Below are 26,426 nucleotides of genomic sequence, written 5' to 3' on the forward strand. Positions count from 1 at the left end.
ATCAAGCTACATTACTAAACATAGATTGGTTACCACCAATCAAACAAAGTAATCATTTTTTAAGCGGATATTAAATAAGTTCAATTTTCCTTTGAAAAACCAACACTACCTGCTCACTATATCTTTATAGCCCACTGGACCTGAAAGTCTTGTAATTGGTCCTAATCAGGGGTTTGACTTCCAGTGTCATGTTGTTCAAGTGGTGGATGTAAAATTAGACGGTAACTCTTTGATCAGGTGGAGCAGTCACCTCGGTTTCTACGAGCATTGATAGGCTTTTATCTGCGAAACATCCAGGAAAAGATTAAAGTCTTTCCTCATCACCATTAATCCTCTCTGTCGACTATGAAGGCGCAGAACAATGATATCAGACTTCTCATCTGTTCTCTGCTGTCAGCTCTTAAACCCTGGAGGTGCTCGACATTCAAGGATCTGTGGAAAAACTTTCCCCTGTGTCTTAAATTTCATAATCAGTGACCATTAACTTGTCTCAGCTGTACAGACTTCATTAACATTGAAGCTGCTGATTACCTTGATGCTCATGAGGGGTTGCATAGATGAAACATGCTCCACGTTGCTCACCACGTCTTTAATCCTACCTTGTTCTTCAAGTACCATTATTGCACATTCACCATTGCACCGTTAAAAGCCGTGAAAAATATATGGGGAAACAGCAGTAGCAGAGATCTTTGGCTGGATTTGAGCACAGGGATAAAGGTTATGTGTTTTAGCTTTAAAGGCCTGCTCTGCCTTTTGAGACTTCACTAGTACTAGAAGATATTCCAAAATTTGTGAAACTGCAGTTTTTAGTTATGCTAACAACATGGCTCTATGGATAGCAATGGCGGCTTCTCATTAAACTGTGACACCTTTGTGTTTCTATTGTATCAACATTTTAAACTCTGATGCAGGCGTGATGTGATATTCAATGTAATAATGACATTGGTTTCTGTTCTAATGTGCCTTCCTCCTAATAAAAATATAAAAAAAAAAAAACTGTGACACCTTTGGCCATCCCTTAAAGGACCAGTGCGTAGGATTTAATGACATCTAGCGGTAAGGTTGCAGATTGCAACCAACTGCACCGCCCTCGCCTCACTCTCCCTTATGGGGGCCAAAAAAACCTGAAAATCACTCTCTAGAGTTAGTGTTTGATTTGTCTGTTCTGGCCTATCAGAATCAGAATACTTTATTGATCCCACGAGGCGAAATTAGGTGAAACATGGTTACTGTAGTTACTACTGTAGAAACATGTAAGATTCTTCTTCTTATTCTTTGCTAATGACACGCCCTGCAGCCTCAGGGCTAATTATGTAGTCTTTAGCTAGCATGTACAGAAACCTAGTAAACTTAATTAAACATCAGCATGTTACCAGTGAGCATGTTAGAGTGCTGGTTTCTGCAGTCTTGTTTTTAGATACTGGATGAGGACACAAAAGATTGTAACAATGAGAGCACTGTCTACAGTTGAATAATAGCTCCTAATGTGAAAGCAATTCACAAGCACTGATTTTAATGCTTGAGAAAAGACATGCACTCAGCCACAGGAACGACCACACGATTCATCTAACAAGTCATGGATTTGTTTCTATCCTAGTGGCTGGCACACAAAATCAAGTGCATCTCAAGTAGCTCATTTTTCCGCAGTGGCTTTTTAAAAGATTTCCTGCCTGCAGGTAGAGAAATGTGTTAGAATTGTTTATATCAATGTAACTCAATGACTCCTTTTCACTGCCACTGAAAAAGCATAGCTGATAAATTCAATAACTCAGATGTTCCTTTCTGTCAATGTAAATATGACTTTCCCCAAGTTGAAGATACAAGTGCACTAAGCTTGGATGGTATATCTGCTTTAATAGACCCCAAACAGATTCAGAAGGCTTTCAGGTCAGCCCTCTTCCTCAGCTATTTCTCAGTTAAACCAAAATCCCAAAGGAAAGTTCTGTGCACTCTGACTGTAACTAAGCCTTTCCAAGCTTTAAAACTAATTCACAGCCAAATCAATTTGCTTAAAAGCTGTGTGTGCGTGCGTGTGTAGATGGACTGCAAACTTGGCTGTTCACAGTTACAGAGCAGCCTGTGTGTGTGCGTGTTCCTCAAAGCTCTTTAAGCATGCTTGAGAGTGGGCACAGTATACTGTTAGCCCTGCGTCGTGGCTCATCGTGGAGGGTGGGGGGGTGTTGCTATGGAAATGGTCGAGAGGGGGTTTGGCGCAGACAGACCTAAGATGAGGTGGGAGTGTGTGGGTTGGAAGCGGTATGCATACAACAGCTATATGAATTCCAGTTTTGATGAGGGTTATTTGAATTTCACAAACTCCGTATGTCCATGTGACAGGCGAGGCGAGGGCTTGTAGAAACAACACGCTGTCCTTGTTAATTTTTTTTGGTGTGCATGCTCTTGTTTCTGATTGAGAGTGTGAAGCAGGGTATGGAAATGAGCAGCTGTCAGTGCTACAGAGATCAACTGGAGACGTATTGCCGCAGAGGCGACACATTTTTAATTCAAATCATTTGTGTGACACAGGCCAGCCAAGTCAATTCTTATGAACTTTTTTCAGGAGGTTGACGTGCACTTTAACTCTAGTTGTATTACTTAGTAACCACATTAAGAGTTAATGACCTCAGGGATATGTGGTTGCAGGAAACAGGAAACATTCAAGATTCAAGATTCAAGAGTCTTTATTGTCATTGAGCATGTCAATGAAATTTTCATTGCAACCCCCATGTAAGGAACAGATAGTAAGAAAGATAAGAAGACTAGAAAGAATAAAATTAAGATAACTACAATAAAATAAAATAAACCAACATGCAATAAAAATATTCGTAAAGCAATTAAAATTATAACAGAATGAAAATATACTAAGGCAATAAAATATACTAAACAATAAAATATGAAATATGGAAGTGAAATGTGCAACAGAATAACATTCACAGTACTCACAGTCTCTCACTGTGCAGTGAGGGGCTGCTGGGGGTGATAGCTCTGACAGCTCTGGGGAAGAAGCTGTCCCTCAGTCTGTTAGTGGTGGTGCGGATGTTCCTGTACCGCTTTCCTGATGGTAGCGGTACAAACAGTCTGTGGCCCGGATGGCTGGGGTCTTCCTGACCCGGCCTTCATATATAGAGTCTAGGTCAGGAAGGGGGCAGCCCACGATGCCCTGTGCAGTTTTAACCACCCGTGCCAGTTGTTTCCTCTCCTGTGCCGTGCAGCTGCCATACCACACTGTCACACTAAGGCAGAGGATGCTTTCAATTGTGGCCCTGTAGAAACTGACGAGCAACCGAGAGGAGAGTTTTAGAAACCAGGCTAAAACATTTACACACAACACTAATTCTGAAAGGTGTGTTTAGCCCTTGTTGTAAATTAATACATACTGACTGAATAGTCTTCGTGAACTGGTCTTAAAATGTGTGGTATTCTGCTTCAAGCTGCTGAAAGAAGTGCACCATTGTTATGGATGAACGCTGAGTCGTTTGTGTCTCTGAGTGAGTGTCCAGCTAACAGTGCTGCACATAGTACATCTTCAGAAATGACACGTCACTGTCGTCACTCAGTCGTGCGTACATTCCTTAGTCTCGGGTAAACTAGAAATACTTGAAATTGCTTACCAACTGAAATCTTTCATATCACTTTTTGCTCTCCATCACTGATGCATTTCACAACCGCTTTTTATCCAAAATTACAGCATGAAATTCAAACTAAATGAATTTTTCAGCGACAGTTCACAGTGTCTGGACATGCGTGGGACTACTCACAGAATGATTCTTGCTTTTCTCTACAGTGCTCCTTCACTGTTCCCTCATCCTTGCTCACTTTATGCTGTTTGCAGGCTCTCTTCTGCACATTGCTTTAACCAGGGGTCATGTGGGGCTGAAGCTGCCGTTTGGAGCTCTCGCTGGAGGGGCTTCCCGGCTTTATCTCTCCTTGCCTGCACTTCCCTGCGGTCTCCTCTTCTCTCTCACTGTCTCTTTTTTTTACCTGTCTCCTCTGTGAGGATTTCCACACTCCTCTCTGTGATGATTCTCTCATGAATTTTTCTCTTTGCTATATATTAGGCTGCTGCCTCGACATCACTCCCCTCTCACTTCCTCTCTGTTGCTCTTTCTCTCACTTGCCTGCCTTATAGACTGCTTTATAAATTTATGAGTTAGTAAGCTTATTCTTGATATTGGGAATAGTAGCTGACAAAACAATAGCACCACAAAGTATTTAAAACAGGAGATTCAAAGCTTGGAAAAGCTGAAATCTAACAGTATTTGGCGTTTTTGCTTAAATAATGACTTAAATGATTCAGCTTTAGCTTTGACTGTGCTACAACCAGCAAAGGTCAGAGATTATCAACTTGGTCATGGCTACCACACAGCCAGCGGTTTATTTTTCTGCGATTTTTTTCTCTTCACAAACTTTGAATCTCATCCTTCATCTGGGGTCCCTGTTTGCCTCCATGTTTTGACAGTCAAGCTTTAGGACCGTGATGCACTAAAAAGATAGAGCTATTGAATTACTGACAAATGTATTCACATGAGATTTTTTTTTAAGTTTGTAAACTTCATTGTTCCCAAGGGGAAATTTGTCTTGGGCACAGTGCTACAATCTGTTCCTTCACATAAAAACATCTTGGAGCATAAAAAGGACATTTGACGGTAAATTTGTCATTGAGAACAAGTCGGCTTAAAAATAAAACTTTTATTGCATTTATCATTTGAGTTCAGCATCTTGATGGAGGCTGGTACAAAAGATAGCTTCAAGCGATTTGATTTGCACTTTGGCACATGGAGTCCTCTTCCTGATGGCAGAGGTTTGTGTTAAGAGAAGAAGGGATGTTGAGAGTCTGCAATGACTTTGTTACTTGTTTCATACTCCCGCTCATAACGGTTCTGTATATGCTCATATTCTTTCATCCCTACTACATTCACCGCTGTTTTCTGCATGCTGGCAAGCCTGCTTTTCAGTTGCACTGTTTGGCTGCCAACAGTGCTGTAAATCCATATCTAATGATGCTCTCTAGGATTGCCTGGTAGAACACCACCATGATCTGGCTGCTCACACCATGCAGCCTTAATCGCCTTAGAAAGAGTCTTTGCTGCAGTCTATTGCACAGGTTATCAATGTGTGTTTTCCAGCAAAGAGTCTATGTAGGCACTGAAGTATTTCCAGCAGGAGAGTTGAGAGAAATCCAAAAGGTGATTCTGTTTTATTTCCTGTCAGGCTCAAATTGCCAATCTGGCAGTGTTGAGGGGGTTTAAGATCACCAGAGCAATAACTAATGATTTCAATTAAAAGACTCCCTCAAGGAATACTCAACCCACTTATTCACGTTACTCATAACAAATAATCCTTTATTTATTGAGCAGTAATGGACTTACACTGTGCAATGTGAGGCCAAGCCAAAGCCTGTTTCCCTCTGTATAAATCCCCCACTCCATTATTCTCCTCTCGACCCTCCCCTCTCTTTCTATGTTACAGTCGGATTAGTCCAAAGTTTGTGCGAGAGAGAAAGACAGCCATTGTTTTTCCTCTTAATCGTTATTTTTTTTTGCCTTTCAGCTCTCTACATATCTTTCTCTCCCTGTAGGTTGGCTTCCTGAAGACACAGCACCGGTATGAGATAGTGTTCACCTTGCCAGAGGTCCCAGCTCTGGGGAAGGATGTGTGTCCAGCACCAGTACCCAGTCCACACCTCCGGATCACTGATATCACTCCAGCTCCTGAGGGTAAGAGATCATGAGAGTATCCGAAAAAACAACATTAGCATCTAAAAGGAGATCCTCACAATATGAATTGTCTGAGCAGAAAATTTCAAACAACAAGGGAACATGGATCTGGATCATGGATCAGCACAGGCTACCAGTCTCTTGGCTGTGGACTGGTGCTGGGTAGGTCATCAGTTTGGGAGGAAATTTGGCTATTATCACCCACTCAGCTCCTCCATCTGTGTGTCCAGTGTTCCTATTACTTTTGCAACTAATTAGCTTAGTGAGTCAGATGCTCTCCAACACCCCCAAAATTATCTAGCAAATAACAAACTGTGATTAAATTGGACATCATGTTTTCCATAATAGAAGTAGTGATTGATTACTAAAACAGTTCTAGTGTCTTTCAGGTGAATTATCAGTGAATAAAGACATATTAAATTATTTTTTATCTGAAAAATCAGAGTTGGAGGACTTTTCCAGGCCTGAGTAGCATCTGCAGTCCGAGGCTACATAAAGCCCCAGCAACTTCTACCAAGAGGCAGTGTGTATGTTGTCTGAGAGACAAAATCTAGGGCAAAAAAACTCAGGAAATCAGCCATTACTCCCAAAGCTTAATTGCTGTGAGTGCACGATAATAACTGATAAGCATATTAACATTTTGATCAACTCAGAGTTTATCCCATCTGGACAGTAAGAGGACACTGTGTAGAGGTATTTCAGTAAATTAATCAAACTGCAACTGTAAAAGTCAAGGGAATATTGACTAAAACATCCCAAACACAACCCCATTTGCTGTGTTTGGGATGTTTCTGGGTGCCAACCTTTGGGCAGAGGGTGTGCAGCCTGCAGCCAATAACAGCGCACAGGTCATCATAAAAATAAAATCATAAACATAAACATCATAAAAAGGTAGCGACCAGGTGCCAGATCTCAAGCATGCGCCCCTCAAGTGTGGTCGAGCCAGCGAGGAGGGGCCAACTTTGAATGCAACAGACAAATCCTGGTCATTCTGCCTTCAAAGATTACTTTGTAATAGAGCCCGACTGATCTCATTTTTTTAAGGCTGATATAAATGTTTGAGATAAGCATAAATGCTTTTTTATTGTGTTTTTCATTTTACTGAGCACTGAACTAGGTATTTTCAAGTTGAAAAATCAACTTGTTAACGTTGTCTGCTGGACAAACTACGTAATAGTCATGCTGTTTCTAAAACACCAGTATATCTGCACGAAACTAATCTATTGGCCTTACAATTTCCCCTCCCACACTCTACGCTCAAGCCAAAATGTAAATGACACATCAGTATGATTATGTCAGTTTGGAGCATTTAGTCTGTGCCCTCTTCAGTTGAAGTTTTTGTCAGATCTATGCTCTAATTTGCCATCAAACTGCTTGTGACAAACTTGAGACAATGTTGCTTCAGTTCCTATAAAATAAGATAATCCTTTATTAATCCCACAGTGGGAAACATGGCTGTAAACAGAGCTCTTGCTTTGCACTCATTGCTTAGATTACCTTTGAAGTAGTTTTTTTTTATATTAGGCTTTTGCCATAAACAGTGCTTTATCACTGGTCATCTTCCCTAAGTCACATACAATGCTACATTCAAGTGTAATATACAAATACAAAACAAGTTTATCATGTCATTGTTACTGGCAGACCTGAGCAAAATACTTTGCAAGTAATTCTCTGTGGCATTGTTACATGCTGTACATAGTACCAGATGGCTGAGGATTACAGCTGCAGACAGTTCAGATAGTGTTAGCTCAGCAATCCGTCTCTGAGGAATCCTAAAAACAAAACTGACCTTCATAACATTTTCCTGTGTTTGTCTTGAATTCCTGTCACTCGTGATGCTGTAATAGTTGGTAAACTGCGAACACCTGGCACCTGCCCAAAAAAACCCCCACTTAATTTGAATGTGTCTGAGTCTCACGACTAAACCTGCTAATTTGGGCTAAAGGTGATCCTCTAATGTTTCTGGCAGGCATGCCCACTAAATGCCTGTAACTGAAGGTTGCTTTCAGCTTAGCGTCACACCCTTTATGCTACACTCTGGTCTGTATCTGGAGCTGTGTATGTGTTAGCAGCAGCTAAGTGTGAGTTTATGTGTGTTTAATACATTTGCGACTGTTTACTCATCTGTGATCATTTTTTTGCCTCCACGTTGACATTTTGTTCTCTTGACTGCGTGATTATCTGCCTCGTATCAGTCTGATCCACATTCAAAACATTGCCTCACGCAGAGAGACAAATAAAGAGTTTGTGTAGAAGACGAAGAAGAAATCCAATCCCTCTTCTTCTTTGTATTTCTGTGTGTGTGTACGTTTCCCAGGAGGTCTGAAGGTGACGTGCGAGTACATGGCCCAGCAGGAGGGAGTTCTGTGTGAGGAGGTGCTGCTGCTGAGTGAGACCAACGAAGACGTCTGTGTTAAAGTCAAAGTTCATGCCAGAGTCATGGGTGAGGTTGCTATACCAATATAAATGATGGTAATCTCATTTTCTGTGCCTCTATATTCAGTCTACATTGCAACACGCTGTAGCATGTAGATGACCTTCTGTCAGCTTTTCTGACAGAGAACTGAAAGTGCGTTTCCACCCACTTGTTTTTATGCCTTTTTTCAACAGCACATAAAAAACCTGAGGGCAAACACCAGAAATTGCCAAAAAAAAAAAAGTCTAAACATTGAAAAAATCTTTTACTCTTGGGTGAGGTGGAGTGCTTGGTGTGTTGATAAAAACAAAATGCATCCACTGAAGACATGGAAAAAGAGCAGATCTGTGGAGAAAATGCCCTATTTCCATTGCTATAAAAGAGATGCTATAAAATGTCAAAAAAACAATGAAAAATTATTAAACATTAAATCCTCCATTAAATAGCTGCCAACTCACTCTCTGTCAGTTGGTTAATTGGCTGAGTAATCATTTCAGCTCTACCTTATAGTTTTTTTAGATGTATGACTTAGTGTGTGAATTCTCATCCATGGAGTTTTAAGTTATGACATTTTAATGTCAGTATGGACTTTGTTGCAAGTTCTTTCACACCAGTTGAATCTTATTTTTTAAATCATCATTTTGAAGCCCATTAGGTTAATTAGTAAATTTTGACTCCTAACATCTTGGAGTCTCTTATTTGTGTCTCTTTCAGTTCAAAAGTGAGAATTGACAAAAACTGAAGGTCGAACTTGCACTATTTTCTCTTGTGTGCTGCTGCCTCCTGCTGGTGACTCTGTGATGTGGGTCAGAGTCATTTTGACAGCACTTTGTTAGTCACCACTGGCCTTTAAATACAGGAAGCTAAATGTGGTTTATGTATGTTTTCCTCCCATAAAACCCCATGATAAAAGTATGTATTACAATCCCTAGAACACACCAAGTCGAGTATCAAATCTGGGGTGCAGTGCAGATTATAAAATACAGTATTCTTTTTCAGTCTAATACAGTAACAAAACTGCAGTCCTACACTGTGGCATTATCGTTCTGTTCTATTCTAATGTAAAGCTCCCTGAGGAAGAGAAGAGCCTGTAATGAATTTGCATTTTCTCCACTTAAATTGGTGTCAGTAAGACTGAATTAGACGCTGGCATTTGTGTCAGCAGATGGAGAATTAGGTAAAGAGGGCATGTGTGTTTCTGTTTGTGCCAATGTAGATGTAGTGTGCACATTTTTGTATGCGTGCAAGTGTGTTTGAGGATGAATGGTGCTCGTGTTGGTTGAGTGATTATTTTTACTTGCAAATTGTGGCCTGAACATCTGTCCAGATGTATAGTATGTGTGTAATTGAGGCTTGGATGGTGACCAGATCAAAGGATTAAGCTCTGCATCAACATCTGCAGTTATTCTTAGCTGTACTACTGCATTGAGATCAGTGACTGAAAATAGTAAAACTACAACGATTCTGATAATCGTTTTAGTCTTGAATTTAACAAAAAATATTTGCCAGTTTCTCAAATGTGAGGTTTTGCTGCTTTTCTGTGTTTTAAATTACTGTAAATTAAATATATTTCGCTTTTGGAGTCTCTGTTAGACAAAATGAGCACTTTGAGAACGTCCCTTTGGGCTCTTGGAAACTGTAAAGGGCGTTTACACCATTAATTGACGATTCAAGGATAAAACAATTAATGGAAAAATAATGCAGTGAGTAACTGATACTGAAAAAAGCCATTGTTGTGGCCCTGATGATCACGTGATAAACATTGAAACTACATGTGTCTCCGAGTTACTCCTGGTAGTGTTTTAAATGATGGACATGGGGAAAAAGAGAATATGTTGCATTGGCCGGGAATCGAACCCGGGCCTCCCGCGTGGCAGGCGAGAATTCTACCACTGAACCACCAATGCTCATTTTTTCAAGTTTGGAACACTACACCCAGTGCATCTCAGTGAGTGTGAGTTCTCTTCTGATGTGTTCTGAAAGAGTGAAAGAGTGTTATGTCTTGAAAGAAGTCATTTAAAAGCTGAAGTAGACCTCGTTGTTTACAAGTCTGGATGATCTTGCCCTGAACTGAGCTCGCTGTGGCTTTCATTTTAGATGTTTTGCCCATTGTACGAAACTGGTCAGACATTCATCACTGAAATGTTCCAGGTCTTCCAGTTTGTCAGTTGTAGACTATTAAAAGTCACTACATCCACAACATCCTTTTGTTATTTCTCCAGGAGAGCGTTGCCAAGTCTGGTCACAGAGAAGGTCTTGTGAGATTGGTTGTCATTGCATCATTCTCCTGAATATCGTCCACATTCTTTAACATGATGGACATGGAGAAAAGCAAGTGCACGTAAATTTGAGAGCAGCATTCTTTTGTTGTTTCAGCAGGAGAGCAATGTTCATTTGACTGGAGTAAGTATGGCTCTGGGAGTCCGGATAGAATCAGGTCAATGAGATTGGTTGTCACTGCATCATTCTCCTGAATATCGTGCATGTTCTTTAACATGTTGGACATGGAGAAAAGCAAGTGAGTTGCATTGGCCGGGAATCGAACCCGGGCCTCCCGCGTGGCAGGCGAGAATTCTACCACTGAACCACCAATGCATCCGTTGACAAAATTTTTGTCACTCCGAAAAAACAAATCAATAGTTATGTGGTGTAAAGTGTTTCACTTATAGAGGTTCCATGACAAAAAATGTTCATTGTATGTATTAAACTCAGAGGGCTTGGGCTTTGCAGGGATCAGCTCCTCTGACTCCAAGCTGCCCTGTTCCAGAGCGCCTCTTGTCATCCAGGCCCAGTGTTAGGTGGTCCCGCCCACTAGAGTGGCCATTTTAGCCACTGTAATTGGCTAGATGATGTGGGAGAACTGAGATGATTTCAAAACTGTGCTTTTTGAGGCAGTCAAATAAATTTCTTTCAGTAGGCGTGTGTCCACGTGAATTTGGGAAAGGTGGTTGATAATTTCATCCAGTAACCAGTTCTTTGTGCTCATAGTTTTCAGATTTTGCAGTTATAGGCCTGGGGTGTTTATGGTCCTTTTTAAAAACACTGAGATGGTGGACACGGTGGAAGAAGATTTGGCTGACTCTTTCGATAGGATCTTAAGTTTAATGTTCGTTTGACTGGAGGAAGTATGGTCTGAAGGCTCTGGGTTTCCGGATAGAATCAGGTCAATCTTGCATAGTTTGCGCTTGCAGATCTAGTATTGTTTAATGTTCGTTTGACTGGAGGAAGTATGGTCTGAAGGCTCTGGCTTTCCGGATAGAATCAGGTCAATCTTGCATAGTTTGCGCTTGCAGATCTAGTATTGTTTCTTTCATTTGATTTTAGCTGTTTGTTCTCTATGGTCAGAGGGCGGGGTGGGCATGGCTCAACTCCAAACTGCTTTTCGCTCCTGAAATTCTTTGTGTGACAGGTCAAGGAGTGAAATCCTTGCATCCAGAGCTGTTTATGATCGGTGGATATGAGAGTGTCACTAATCTCTGGGAAGCAGTTGGAAGTTTCCGTTGGGTTGTTGGGTGCATGAATGAATCTCTTGAACAAAGACATTTGCAAGATGAAGTAGAGCTCGCTGTGGCTTCCTTTTTAGATGTTTTGCCCATTGTGCGAAACTGGTCAGAACACTCATCACTGAAATGTTCCAGGTCTTCCAGTTTGTCAGTTGTAGACTATTAAAAGAGCTACTACATCCATAGCATTCTTTTGTTGTTTCAGCAGGAGAGCAATGTTCATTTGACTGGAGTAAGTATGGCTCTGGGAGTCCGGATAGAATCAGGTCAATGAGATTGGTTGTCACTGCATCATTCTCCTGAATATCGTGCACGTTCTTTAACATGTTGGACATGGAGAAAAGCAAGTGAGTTGCATTGGCCGGGAATCGAACCCGGGCCTCCCGCGTGGCAGGCGAGAATTCTACCACTGAACCACCAATGCATCCGTTGACAAAAATTTTGTCACTCCGAAAAAAAAAATCAGTAGTTATGTGGTGTAACGCGTTTCACTTATAGAGGTTCCATGACAAAAAATGTTCATTGTATGTATTAAACTCAGAGGGCTTGGGCTTTGCAGGGATCAGGTCCTCTGACTCCAAGCTGCCCTGTTCCAGAGCGCCTCTTGTCATCCAGGCCCAGTGTTAGGTGGTCCCGCTCACTAGAGTGGCCATTTTAGCCACTGTAATTGGCTAGATGATGTGGGAGAACTGAGATGATTTCAAAACTGTGCTTTTTGAGGCAGTCAAATAAATTTCTTTCAGTAGGCGTGTGTCCACGTGAATTTGGGAAAGGTGGTTGATAATTTCATCCAGTAACCAGTTCTTTGTGCTCATAGTTTTCAGATTTTGCAGTTATAGGCCTGGGGTGTTTATGGTCCTTTTTAAAAACACTGAGATGGTGGACACGGTGGAAGAAGATTTGGCTGACTCTTTCGATAGGATCTTAAGTTTAATGTTCGTTTGACTGGAGGAAGTATGGTCTGAAGGCTCTGGGTTTCCGGATAGAATCAGGTCAATCTTGCATAGTTTGCGCTTGCAGATCTAGTATTGTTTAATGTTCGTTTGACTGGAGGAAGTATGGTCTGAAGGCTCTGGCTTTCCGGATAGAATCAGGTCAATCTTGCATAGTTTGCGCTTGCAGATCTAGTATTGTGTCTTTCATTTGATTTTAGCTGTTTGTTCTCTATGGTCAGAGGGCGGAGCTGGTCATGGCTCAACTCCAAACTGCTTTTCGCTCCTGAAATTCTTTGTGTGACAGGTCAAGGAGTGAAATCCTTGCATCCAGAGCTGTTTATGATCGGTGGATATGAGAGTGTCACTAATCTCTGGGAAGCAGTTGGAAGTTTCCGTTGGGTTGTTGGGTGCATGAATGAATCTCTTGAACAAAGACATTTGCAAGATGAAGTAGAGCTCGCTGTGGCTTCCTTTTTAGATGTTTTGCCCATTGTGCGAAACTGGTCAGAACACTCATCACTGAAATGTTCCAGGTCTTCCAGTTTGTCAGTTGTAGACTATTAAAAGAGCTACTACATCCATAGCATTCTTTTGTTGTTTCAGCAGGAGAGCAATGTTCATTTGACTGGAGTAAGTATGGCTCTGGGAGTCCGGATAGAATCAGGTCAATGAGATTGGTTGTCACTGCATCATTCTCCTGAATATCGTGCACGTTCTTTAACATGTTGGACATGGAGAAAAGCAAGTGAGTTGCATTGGCCGGGAATCGAACCCGGGCCTCCCGCGTGGCAGGCGAGAATTCTACCACTGAACCACCAATGCATCCGTTGACAAAAAGTTTGTCACTCCGAAAAAAAAAATCAGTAGTTATGTGGTGTAACGCGTTTCACTTATAGAGGTTCCATGACAAAAAATGTTCATTGTATGTATTAAACTCAGAGGGCTTGGGCTTTGCAGGGATCAGGTCCTCTGACTCCAAGCTGCCCTGTTCCAGAGCGCCTCTTGTCATCCAGGCCCAGTGTTAGGTGGTCCCGCTCACTAGAGTGGCCATTTTAGCCACTGTAATTGGCTAGATGATGTGGGAGAACTGAGATGATTTCAAAACTGTGCTTTTTGAGGCAGTCAAATAAATTTCTTTCAGTAGGCGTGTGTCCACGTGAATTTGGGAAAGGTGGTTGATAATTTCATCCAGTAACCAGTTCTTTGTGCTCATAGTTTTCAGATTTTGCAGTTATAGGCCTGGGGTGTTTATGGTCCTTTTTAAAAACACTGAGATGGTGGACACGGTGGAAGAAGATTTGGCTGACTCTTTCGATAGGATCTTAAGTTTAATGTTCGTTTGACTGGAGGAAGTATGGTCTGAAGGCTCTGGGTTTCCGGATAGAATCAGGTCAATCTTGCATAGTTTGCGCTTGCAGATCTAGTATTGTTTAATGTTCGTTTGACTGGAGGAAGTATGGTCTGAAGGCTCTGGCTTTCCGGATAGAATCAGGTCAATCTTGCATAGTTTGCGCTTGCAGATCTAGTATTGTGTCTTTCATTTGATTTTAGCTGTTTGTTCTCTATGGTCAGAGGGCGGAGCTGGTCATGGCTCAACTCCAAACTGCTTTTCGCTCCTGAAATTCTTTGTGTGACAGGTCAAGGAGTGAAATCCTTGCATCCAGAGCTGTTTATGATCGGTGGATATGAGAGTGTCACTAATCTCTGGGAAGCAGTTGGAAGTTTCCGTTGGGTTGTTGGGTGCATGAATGAATCTCTTGAACAAAGACATTTGCAAGATGAAGTAGAGCTCGCTGTGGCTTCCTTTTTAGATGTTTTGCCCATTGTGCGAAACTGGTCAGAACACTCATCACTGAAATGTTCCAGGTCTTCCAGTTTGTCAGTTGTAGACTATTAAAAGAGCTACTACATCCATAGCATTCTTTTGTTGTTTCAGCAGGAGAGCAATGTTCATTTGACTGGAGTAAGTATGGCTCTGGGAGTCCGGATAGAATCAGGTCAATGAGATTGGTTGTCACTGCATCATTCTCCTGAATATCGTGCACGTTCTTTAACATGTTGGACATGGAGAAAAGCAAGTGAGTTGCATTGGCCGGGAATCGAACCCGGGCCTCCCGCGTGGCAGGCGAGAATTCTACCACTGAACCACCAATGCATCCGTTGACAAAAATTTTGTCACTCCGAAAAAAAAAATCAGTAGTTATGTGGTGTAACGCGTTTCACTTATAGAGGTTCCATGACAAAAAATGTTCATTGTATGTATTAAACTCAGAGGGCTTGGGCTTTGCAGGGATCAGGTCCTCTGACTCCAAGCTGCCCTGTTCCAGAGCGCCTCTTGTCATCCAGGCCCAGTGTTAGGTGGTCCCGCTCACTAGAGTGGCCATTTTAGCCACTGTAATTGGCTAGATGATGTGGGAGAACTGAGATGATTTCAAAACTGTGCTTTTTGAGGCAGTCAAATAAATTTCTTTCAGTAGGCGTGTGTCCACGTGAATTTGGGAAAGGTGGTTGATAATTTCATCCAGTAACCAGTTCTTTGTGCTCATAGTTTTCAGATTTTGCAGTTATAGGCCTGGGGTGTTTATGGTCCTTTTTAAAAACACTGAGATGGTGGACACGGTGGAAGAAGATTTGGCTGACTCTTTCGATAGGATCTTAAGTTTAATGTTCGTTTGACTGGAGGAAGTATGGTCTGAAGGCTCTGGGTTTCCGGATAGAATCAGGTCAATCTTGCATAGTTTGCGCTTGCAGATCTAGTATTGTTTAATGTTCGTTTGACTGGAGGAAGTATGGTCTGAAGGCTCTGGCTTTCCGGATAGAATCAGGTCAATCTTGCATAGTTTGCGCTTGCAGATCTAGTATTGTGTCTTTCATTTGATTTTAGCTGTTTGTTCTCTATGGTCAGAGGGCGGAGCTGGTCATGGCTCAACTCCAAACTGCTTTTCGCTCCTGAAATTCTTTGTGTGACAGGTCAAGGAGTGAAATCCTTGCATCCAGAGCTGTTTATGATCGGTGGATATGAGAGTGTCACTAATCTCTGGGAAGCAGTTGGAAGTTTCCGTTGGGTTGTTGGGTGCATGAATGAATCTCTTGAACAAAGACATTTGCAAGATGAAGTAGAGCTCGCTGTGGCTTCCTTTTTAGATGTTTTGCCCATTGTGCGAAACTGGTCAGAACACTCATCACTGAAATGTTCCAGGTCTTCCAGTTTGTCAGTTGTAGACTATTAAAAGAGCTACTACATCCATAGCATTCTTTTGTTGTTTCAGCAGGAGAGCAATGTTCATTTGACTGGAGTAAGTATGGCTCTGGGAGTCCGGATAGAATCAGGTCAATGAGATTGGTTGTCACTGCATCATTCTCCTGAATATCGTGCACGTTCTTTAACATGTTGGACATGGAGAAAAGCAAGTGAGTTGCATTGGCCGGGAATCGAACCCGGGCCTCCCGCGTGGCAGGCGAGAATTCTACCACTGAACCACCAATGCATCCGTTGACAAAATTTTTGTCACTCCGAAAAAACAAATCAATAGTTATGTGGTGTAAAGTGTTTCACTTATAGAGGTTCCATGACAAAAAATGTTCATTGTATGTATTAAACTCAGAGGGCTTGGGCTTTGCAGGGATCAGGTCCTCTGACTCCAAGCTGCCCTGTTCCAGAGCGCCTCTTGTCATCCAGGCCCAGTGTTAGGTGGTCCCGCCCACTAGAGTGGCCATTTTAGCCACTGTAATTGGCTAGATGATGTGGGAGAACTGAGATGATTTCAAAACTGTGCTTTTTGAGGCAGTCAAATAAATTTCTTTCGGTAGGCGTGTGTCCACGTGAATTTGGGAAAGGTGGTTGATAATTTCATCCAGTAACCAGTTCTTTGTGCTCATAGTTTTCAGATTTTGCAGTTATAGGCCTGGGGTGTTTATGGTCCTTTTTAAAAACACTGAGATGGTGGACACGGTGGAAGAAGATTTGGCTGACTCTTTCGATAGGATCTTAAGTTTAATGTTCGTTTGACTGGAGGAAGTATGGTCTGAAGGCTCTGGGTTTCCGGATAGAATCAGGTCAATCTTGCATAGTTTGCGCTTGCAGATCTAGTATTGTTTAATGTTCGTTTGACTGGAGGAAGTATGGTCTGAAGGCTCTGGCTTTCCGGATAGAATCAGGTCAATCTTGCATAGTTTGCGCTTGCAGATCTAGTATTGTGTCTTTCATTTGATTTTAGCTGTTTGTTCTCTATGGTCAGAGGGCGGAGCTGGTCATGGCTCAACTCCAAACTGCTTTTCGCTCCTGAAATTCTTTGTGTGACAGGTCAAGGAGTGAAATCCTTGCATCCAGAGCTGTTTATGATCGGTGGATATGAGAGTGTCACTAATCTCTGGGAAGCAGTTGGAAGTTTCCGTTGGGTTGTTGGGTGCATGAATGAATCTCTTGAACAAAGACATTTGCAAGATGAAGTAGAGCTCGCTGTGGCTTCCTTTTTAGATGTTTTGCCCATTGTGCGAAACTGGTCAGAACACTCATCACTGAAATGTTCCAGGTCTTCCAGTTTGTCAGTTGTAGACTATTAAAAGAGCTACTACATCCATAGCATTCTTTTGTTGTTTCAGCAGGAGAGCAATGTTCATTTGACTGGAGTAAGTATGGCTCTGGGAGTCCGGATAGAATCAGGTCAATGAGATTGGTTGTCACTGCATCATTCTCCTGAATATCGTGCACGTTCTTTAACATGTTGGACATGGAGAAAAGCAAGTGAGTTGCATTGGCCGGGAATCGAACCCGGGCCTCCCGCGTGGCAGGCGAGAATTCTACCACTGAACCACCAATGCATCCGTTGACAAAAATTTTGTCACTCCGAAAAAAAAAATCAGTAGTTATGTGGTGTAACGCGTTTCACTTATAGAGGTTCCATGACAAAAAATGTTCATTGTATGTATTAAACTCAGAGGGCTTGGGCTTTGCAGGGATCAGGTCCTCTGACTCCAAGCTGCCCTGTTCCAGAGCGCCTCTTGTCATCCAGGCCCAGTGTTAGGTGGTCCCGCTCACTAGAGTGGCCATTTTAGCCACTGTAATTGGCTAGATGATGTGGGAGAACTGAGATGATTTCAAAACTGTGCTTTTTGAGGCAGTCAAATAAATTTCTTTCAGTAGGCGTGTGTCCACGTGAATTTGGGAAAGGTGGTTGATAATTTCATCCAGTAACCAGTTCTTTGTGCTCATAGTTTTCAGATTTTGCAGTTATAGGCCTGGGGTGTTTATGGTCCTTTTTAAAAACACTGAGATGGTGGACACGGTGGAAGAAGATTTGGCTGACTCTTTCGATAGGATCTTAAGTTTAATGTTCGTTTGACTGGAGGAAGTATGGTCTGAAGGCTCTGGGTTTCCGGATAGAATCAGGTCAATCTTGCATAGTTTGCGCTTGCAGATCTAGTATTGTTTAATGTTCGTTTGACTGGAGGAAGTATGGTCTGAAGGCTCTGGCTTTCCGGATAGAATCAGGTCAATCTTGCATAGTTTGCGCTTGCAGATCTAGTATTGTGTCTTTCATTTGATTTTAGCTGTTTGTTCTCTATGGTCAGAGGGCGGAGCTGGTCATGGCTCAACTCCAAACTGCTTTTCGCTCCTGAAATTCTTTGTGTGACAGGTCAAGGAGTGAAATCCTTGCATCCAGAGCTGTTTATGATCGGTGGATATGAGAGTGTCACTAATCTCTGGGAAGCAGTTGGAAGTTTCCGTTGGGTTGTTGGGTGCATGAATGAATCTCTTGAACAAAGACATTTGCAAGATGAAGTAGAGCTCGCTGTGGCTTCCTTTTTAGATGTTTTGCCCATTGTGCGAAACTGGTCAGAACACTCATCACTGAAATGTTCCAGGTCTTCCAGTTTGTCAGTTGTAGACTATTAAAAGAGCTACTACATCCATAGCATTCTTTTGTTGTTTCAGCAGGAGAGCAATGTTCATTTGACTGGAGTAAGTATGGCTCTGGGAGTCCGGATAGAATCAGGTCAATGAGATTGGTTGTCACTGCATCATTCTCCTGAATATCGTGCACGTTCTTTAACATGTTGGACATGGAGAAAAGCAAGTGAGTTGCATTGGCCGGGAATCGAACCCGGGCCTCCCGCGTGGCAGGCGAGAATTCTACCACTGAACCACCAATGCATCCGTTGACAAAAATTTTGTCACTCCGAAAAAAAAAATCAGTAGTTATGTGGTGTAACGTGTTTCACTTATCGAGGTTCCATGACAAAAAATGTTCATTGTATGTATTAAACTCAGAGGGCTTGGGCTTTGCAGGGATCAGGTCCTCTGACTCCAAGCTGCCCTGTTCCAGAGCGCCTCTTGTCATCCAGGCCCAGTGTTAGGTGGTCCCGCTCACTAGAGTGGCCATTTTAGCCACTGTAATTGGCTAGATGATGTGGGAGAACTGAGATGATTTCAAAACTGTGCTTTTTGAGGCAGTCAAATAAATTTCTTTCAGTAGGCGTGTGTCCACGTGAATTTGGGAAAGGTGGTTGATAATTTCATCCAGTAACCAGTTCTTTGTGCTCATAGTTTTCAGATTTTGCAGTTATAGGCCTGGGGTGTTTATGGTCCTTTTTAAAAACACTGAGATGGTGGACACGGTGGAAGAAGATTTGGCTGACTCTTTCGATAGGATCTTAAGTTTAATGTTCGTTTGACTGGAGGAAGTATGGTCTGAAGGCTCTGGGTTTCCGGATAGAATCAGGTCAATCTTGCATAGTTTGCGCTTGCAGATCTAGTATTGTTTAATGTTCGTTTGACTGGAGGAAGTATGGTCTGAAGGCTCTGGCTTTCCGGATAGAATCAGGTCAATCTTGCATAGTTTGCGCTTGCAGATTTAATTTAAACACAAGATACTTGTGCTCAAAAAGAGGATTCATTCTCAGTGAAGAACCTTGGAGCTCTAATCTGCCTCTATACCTGCCAAAGAGCAGTGATTCCTAACACGTCTCTGGGGGTCATCAGGTGGAAACCTCCCTTCAACAGTGTTTCGCCTACTTAGTCCCACTACACCTCCAGGAGGTTAGGCAGTGAACTCCGGCGTCCCAGAGTCACCCCCCCTAGTGCCAGTTCACACTGCTCCTACACAATCCAAACAGCACCGCCACGTTCAACTGACCCAGAGATGCTCCAGGTAGTGGCCAGTACTGATGCTACCATTTAACTATTGCTAATGCTACTGCTAACCGCTAGGAAGAACAGAAGAAGACAATACAGTTCCGATGCTACCATTTAGCTAATGTTATGTGCTAGCCGCTACCTGCTAAGAGGAACAGAAGAAGACAATAACGCTAGATTCACCTATACTGTTAATGTTAATTGCTAGCTACCAATACTAACTGCTAAGATACTATCATACTCTCACCGCTTTAGCTATTGTTAGCTGCTACAATGCTACCACAGGCCTAGATGCCACATGTAACTGCCGATTGCCACACTACCATCATCTACCCCTGCCTCTCACCAACTGCACCAAGAAAAAGCGGGGTGGGAATACAAACCCTGGTTCGGGTAGGGGATAGAAAATAAAGAGGTAGAGTCAAAAGATGAAAGTAGGGATTGGATACAGACCCTTGTTCGGGTAGGGGGTGGAAAATTTAGAAGGTGCTGAAGGTGGAGGCCTAAACCACAGACTAGATTTAACAGCCTCTTCTAACATTTCCTTCAAGAAGCAGCAAACCCTACCATTTCCTTCAAAAAGCAAACAGAGCAGGATAACAAACCCTAACATTTCCTTCAAGAAGCAGACAAAACAGGAAAACAACCAAAAAGATCAAAAAACAAGCCAACTCTGTGTCTTACCACGCAAACTCACCTGAACAGGCCGCATGGTCCCAAAGAGAGACTCTAGCTGGCCACACCCCCACCTTATCTAAACTTCCTGGTTCTCTTCCTATTGGCAGAGCGAGAAGATGGGGCGGGGAAAGCAGAGCAGAGGAGAGGTGTCTTGTTCAGACTTTAACCTCTTCTCTTGCCGGGTTAGGCATGCATGTCCTCTGCCTGCCCCCCCACTGTCCCTATTTCACCCCCCAACTACTATTATTTCTCCTGATCCATATCCACTGACTAGACCTAGCAGCCTCATCTGACATCTCCCTCACTGTCTTTCTTAAATTTTGCCCATGCACTCCCAGCTCCCTCAACAGTGAAACAGCTGACCCTGCAACAAAACCTCTACACCCCACTTCAACCGGACAGACCCTGGTCTTCCATCCCCTCTGCTCAGATTCTGTCTTTAAATCTGCATACTTAGTCTTCTTCCTTTCATAAGCTGCCTCCACTGAATTTTCCCAAGGGACTGTTAACTCAATAAAATACACAGTCTTTTTACTCATGGACCATAAGACAATGTCTGGCCTCAGATTACTATAAACTATTTCCTGGGGCACAACTAGCTGTCCTCCCAAGTCGACCTGCATTTGCCAATCATCAGCCCCTACCAGGCAGCCACCTCCCTGCTTTCTCCCTGACTTAGCAGCTCTATTTTTCTCCCCCTCTCGAACAAACTGCACATCTAACCTCTCCTTTCTAGAACTTCCAGAATTCACCTGCTTCCTTCTCTCCTCAATGCCTGCGGCTAAGCTTCTCAGCACCTGATTATGCCGCCATGTATACCGGCCTTGTGATAAGCTAATTCTACAACCTGACAAAATGTGCTTTAAACTTGCTGTACCTGAGCAGAGTGGGCACGATTGATCGCCCTGTACCCAGAGACTTAGGTTCTGCGGGGTTGGCAACACATCGTATGTCGCCCCTATCAGAAATTTAATACGGCCTTCCTCCATATTCCACAGGTCCCTCCAACTAAGTTTCCTCTTCTCAACACCTTCCCAATTCAACCATTGTCCCTGTTTGGCTTGACCAACTGCTTTTGCCCCTCTTAACAACTCCTCCTGCCTACGCACCTGTTCCACTACAAGCTTTCTTTTCTCCTTTAGACCTGCTTTATTCCACACTGGTTTGCCTGGGCCAAGCCCCAAGCCTCCCCGGCCAAATTGAACATTTCCTACTATTTCTGCATGCCTAAGAGCTGCCTCTGCCTCCTGTACTGCTGCCCTTGGGTTCCATTTCCTCCCCCCAGAAGGATTCGGAACCACATTGCTAACTAACATGTCCTTACTCCCAGATAATAAAAGTTCTGTCCTAACCTTAGTGCATTTAAACTCCTCTGTTAGACTGGATACTGGCAGCTGAAGCATTCCTTTCCCATACAAAGCTACATTGCTTAAGCACCTGGGAGCACCCAACCATTTTCTAATATAAGAGCTAATTAGCCTTTCCATTCTCTCTGCTACAGATAATGGGACTTCATATACTGACATTGGCCACATTAACCTAGGATACAAGCCAAACTGCAAGCACCACAACCTCAGTTTTCCTGGGAGCCCTGATTTATCTATTCTCTCCAGCCCTTCTGCAACATCCTTTCTAAATTGCACAACCTGTTCAACATCATTCAGGTCCACATTGTACCACCGTCCTAGACTCTTAACTGATTTCTCCCTAATTGTTGGGATTTCCTCACCATCTATAGCGAACTTTCTATCACTTACTTTCCCTCTGTATATTGAAATACTCCTTGACTTACTAGGCTTAATCTTCATACTAGCCCACTTGAGATTCTGATTGACTTTATCTAACAACCTCCTTGTACATGGCACTGTTGAAGTTAGCAGTGTCATATCATCCATATAAGCCCTAATTGGTGGAAGACGCATTCCATTCTGCCGTCTCTCTCCACCTACGACCCACTTGGAAGCCCTAATAATTACCTCCATAGCCATTGTGAAAGCTAGCGGGGACACTGTACATCCTGCCATAATACCAACCTCCAATCTTTGCCAGCCTGTTGTGAGCTCTGCGATACTTGCACACAGTCTGATGTCTTGGAAATATGCTTTCACCAAGTTAACAACTATCTCCGGCACTTTAAAGTAGTCAAAGGAACTCCAAATAAGGTTATGTGGCACTGACCCAAACGCATTAGCCAGATCTAAAAATACAACATTCAAGTCTCTTTTCTCCCTCTTAGCTGTCTGAATCTGATGCCAAATCATGCTAGTATGCTCTAAGCATCCCGCAAATCCTGGTATCCCTGCTTTTTGCACTGTCGTATCTATCATACCATTCCTTTCTAAGTATTTAGCCAGCCTCTGTGCTACGATACTAAAGAAAATCTTTCCCTCAACATTTAGGAGAGAAATCATCCGAAACTGGCTAAGGTCCGATGACTCCTTCTCCTTAGGGATGAAGACACCTCCTGCCCTGCGCCATGCTCTTGGAATACTTTGTTTCTCCCAAACTATTCTCAGGTATCTCCATAGTGTCCTTAAGATGCCAGGTGCACTCTTATAGACATGGTAGGGGACTCCATTAGGCCCTGGGGCCGAAGAAGCCTTTGCACGCCTAACCACCTCCACCACTTCTCTCCACCTAGGTGGGCTCACATCCATCTCCTGCTCCACTTCCCCTAATGGTGGCATGTCAGGTGGAAGACCTATGTTCCTATTCTCCTTTGAATCTGAATACGTCGACTTCAAATACTGTTCAATCTCTGATTTCGTTGCCTTAAGTTGCCCTCCTTTTTCTTGATTAAACAAGCCTTTCACAAAATTAAAGGGGTTCCTAAAAAATGCTGACCTTGCACGTTCCTTCTTCTTTCTCTTCTCCCTAAGGTGTTCTGCCCTTCTGAGTACTGCTAACCTGCTTCTCAGTTCCTCCTGCAACACCTTAATTCCCTCCCTTTCTTCTTCTGTCGCCTTCCTCCACTGCTTTCTTAACTGCCTCCTTTCCTTTACTAACTTCTCTATTTCTCTTTGCCGCCTAGACTTGCCGACCTGCACCCTCTCGCCTTTCCTTTTGACAAGCACCCCAAATCTCTCTCGACCATAGGAGTAGATCACATCTCCAATTTTATCCAATTTCTCCACTACATCTCCTCTAAGCCTGCTTAATATGACTGATAAATCTCTATCAACTGCCTCCCACTCTTTGCTATCATTAGCCCTCGGCCACTTAACTCTAGCTTTCTGCTCCATGCTTCTCTCCTTGGCTGGCCTGTTGCCCTCAACACCAACTGCATCCCCTCTCCGTACCTCCTCCTCTCCAGGGATAGTGTTACTGATATCCTGCGAACTGTGGTTTTCTACCTGTCGCTGGACTTCATCCGACTGATTCGACTGACTTCTCAAGAAATACTGGTCGATGCGGCCACTCTGCCCTTCCACCGCTAAACACTTCCTCCTTCCCTGATGAGTTCTAAGGCCTCGGATTGATGTTATTTTCTGCCAGCCACATGGGCAAACTTGAAGCTTCTTATCCTCTGCTGCACAACTTTTGCTCTCCTTAGTTGCCTTCCCTGTCACCTGAGTACTGCTACCTCTGGCCCTAAGAGATGGGTCCGTGCCCCCATCCCTCACTGAGTCATGTATCCAAGGCATAGTCATATCCGTTATCCTGTTCGTTACCATGCAATCCACCTGTGAGTCATCTTCCACCCCTGCTCTCGCTGACTCTTGGGGTATTTTCCTTATATTGGTTGTAGCTAAGTCTGGTTGTAGCAAGGTTAAGGCTTGCCACTGCTGCCATGGGTTGCTAGCCCATACCAGCACCTGTGGGGTCTTTTCCCTCCTGTCAGCTGTCTTTCCAAGCAGTCACATGGTCTTTCCCATGTTGTCAGCTGCTCTATTCACAACAGTCACTAGCCAAGCTATTTGTGAGTTAATTTAAACACAAGATACTTGTGCTCAAAAAGAGGATTCATTCTCAGTGAAGAACCTTGGAGCTCTAATCTGCCTCTATACCTGCCAAAGAGCAGTGATTCCTAACACGTCTCTGGGGGTCATCAGGTGGAAACCTCCCTTCAACAGTGTTTCGCCTACTTAGTCCCACTACACCTCCAGGAGGTTAGGCAGTGAACTCCGGCGTCCCAGAGTCACCCCCCCTAGTGCCAGTTCACACTGCTCCTACACAATCCAAACAGCACCGCCACGTTCAACTGACCCAGAGATGCTCCAGGTAGTGGCCAGTACTGATGCTACCATTTAACTATTGCTAATGCTACTGCTAACCGCTAGGAAGAACAGAAGAAGACAATACAGTTCCGATGCTACCATTTAGCTAATGTTATGTGCTAGCCGCTACCTGCTAAGAGGAACAGAAGAAGACAATAACGCTAGATTCACCTATACTGTTAATGTTAATTGCTAGCTACCAATTGTGTCTTTCATTTGATTTTAGCTGTTTGTTCTCTATGGTCAGAGGGCGGAGCTGGTCATGGCTCAACTCCAAACTGCTTTTCGCTCCTGAAATTCTTTGTGTGACAGGTCAAGGAGTGAAATCCTTGCATCCAGAGCTGTTTATGATCGGTGGATATGAGAGTGTCACTAATCTCTGGGAAGCAGTTGGAAGTTTCCGTTGGGTTGTTGGGTGCATGAATGAATCTCTTGAACAAAGACATTTGCAAGATGAAGTAGAGCTCGCTGTGGCTTCCTTTTTAGATGTTTTGCCCATTGTGCGAAACTGGTCAGAACACTCATCACTGAAATGTTCCAGGTCTTCCAGTTTGTCAGTTGTAGACTATTAAAAGAGCTACTACATCCATAGCATTCTTTTGTTGTTTCAGCAGGAGAGCAATGTTCATTTGACTGGAGTAAGTATGGCTCTGGGAGTCCGGATAGAATCAGGTCAATGAGATTGGTTGTCACTGCATCATTCTCCTGAATATCGTGCACGTTCTTTAACATGTTGGACATGGAGAAAAGCAAGTGAGTTGCATTGGCCGGGAATCGAACCCGGGCCTCCCGCGTGGCAGGCGAGAATTCTACCACTGAACCACCAATGCATCCGTTGACAAAAATTTTGTCACTCCGAAAAAAAAAATCAGTAGTTATGTGGTGTAACGCGTTTCACTTATAGAGGTTCCATGACAAAAAATGTTCATTGTATGTATTAAACTCAGAGGGCTTGGGCTTTGCAGGGATCAGGTCCTCTGACTCCAAGCTGCCCTGTTCCAGAGCGCCTCTTGTCATCCAGGCCCAGTGTTAGGTGGTCCCGCTCACTAGAGTGGCCATTTTAGCCACTGTAATTGGCTAGATGATGTGGGAGAACTGAGATGATTTCAAAACTGTGCTTTTTGAGGCAGTCAAATAAATTTCTTTCAGTAGGCGTGTGTCCACGTGAATTTGGGAAAGGTGGTTGATAATTTCATCCAGTAACCAGTTCTTTGTGCTCATAGTTTTCAGATTTTGCAGTTATAGGCCTGGGGTGTTTATGGTCCTTTTTAAAAACACTGAGATGGTGGACACGGTGGAAGAAGATTTGGCTGACTCTTTCGATAGGATCTTAAGTTTAATGTTCGTTTGACTGGAGGAAGTATGGTCTGAAGGCTCTGGGTTTCCGGATAGAATCAGGTCAATCTTGCATAGTTTGCGCTTGCAGATCTAGTATTGTTTAATGTTCGTTTGACTGGAGGAAGTATGGTCTGAAGGCTCTGGCTTTCCGGATAGAATCAGGTCAATCTTGCATAGTTTGCGCTTGCAGATCTAGTATTGTGTCTTTCATTTGATTTTAGCTGTTTGTTCTCTATGGTCAGAGGGCGGAGCTGGTCATGGCTCAACTCCAAACTGCTTTTCGCTCCTGAAATTCTTTGTGTGACAGGTCAAGGAGTGAAATCCTTGCATCCAGAGCTGTTTATGATCGGTGGATATGAGAGTGTCACTAATCTCTGGGAAGCAGTTGGAAGTTTCCGTTGGGTTGTTGGGTGCATGAATGAATCTCTTGAACAAAGACATTTGCAAGATGAAGTAGAGCTCGCTGTGGCTTCCTTTTTAGATGTTT

The 26,426-nt window shown here is 43.2% G+C and overlaps 1 protein-coding gene and 9 non-coding genes across 10 annotated transcripts in view; 1 reads left to right on the top strand and 9 right to left on the bottom strand.

Moving 5' to 3' along the window:
* The window catches only part of c23h20orf27 (chromosome 23 C20orf27 homolog), a 61,793-nt gene that overhangs the window by 16,123 nt on the left and 19,244 nt on the right, over positions 1–26,426 (top strand). Inside the window, exons 4-5 of the mRNA XM_041965106.1 lie at positions 5,579–5,717; positions 8,035–8,160. Of these exons, the coding sequence (XP_041821040.1) occupies positions 5,579–5,717; positions 8,035–8,160 (265 nt within the window). The remainder of the gene's footprint in view (positions 1–5,578; positions 5,718–8,034; positions 8,161–26,426) is intronic.
* trnag-gcc lies at positions 9,970–10,040 on the bottom strand. Its single transcript has one exon. It is a non-coding gene; the product is annotated as a tRNA-Gly (tRNA).
* On the bottom strand, positions 10,658–10,728 carry trnag-gcc. Its single transcript has one exon. It is a non-coding gene; the product is annotated as a tRNA-Gly (tRNA).
* trnag-gcc lies at positions 11,990–12,060 on the bottom strand. The gene has a single exon. It is a non-coding gene; the product is annotated as a tRNA-Gly (tRNA).
* trnag-gcc lies at positions 13,323–13,393 on the bottom strand. Its single transcript has one exon. It is a non-coding gene; the product is annotated as a tRNA-Gly (tRNA).
* On the bottom strand, positions 14,656–14,726 carry trnag-gcc. Its single transcript has one exon. It is a non-coding gene; the product is annotated as a tRNA-Gly (tRNA).
* Positions 15,989–16,059, bottom strand: trnag-gcc. The gene has a single exon. It is a non-coding gene; the product is annotated as a tRNA-Gly (tRNA).
* Positions 17,322–17,392, bottom strand: trnag-gcc. Its single transcript has one exon. It is a non-coding gene; the product is annotated as a tRNA-Gly (tRNA).
* On the bottom strand, positions 18,655–18,725 carry trnag-gcc. Its single transcript has one exon. It is a non-coding gene; the product is annotated as a tRNA-Gly (tRNA).
* On the bottom strand, positions 25,361–25,431 carry trnag-gcc. Its single transcript has one exon. It is a non-coding gene; the product is annotated as a tRNA-Gly (tRNA).

This window comes from Chelmon rostratus, chromosome 23, assembly GCF_017976325.1.
Source record: "Chelmon rostratus isolate fCheRos1 chromosome 23, fCheRos1.pri, whole genome shotgun sequence".
Taxonomy (NCBI): Eukaryota; Metazoa; Chordata; class Actinopteri; order Chaetodontiformes; family Chaetodontidae; genus Chelmon; species Chelmon rostratus.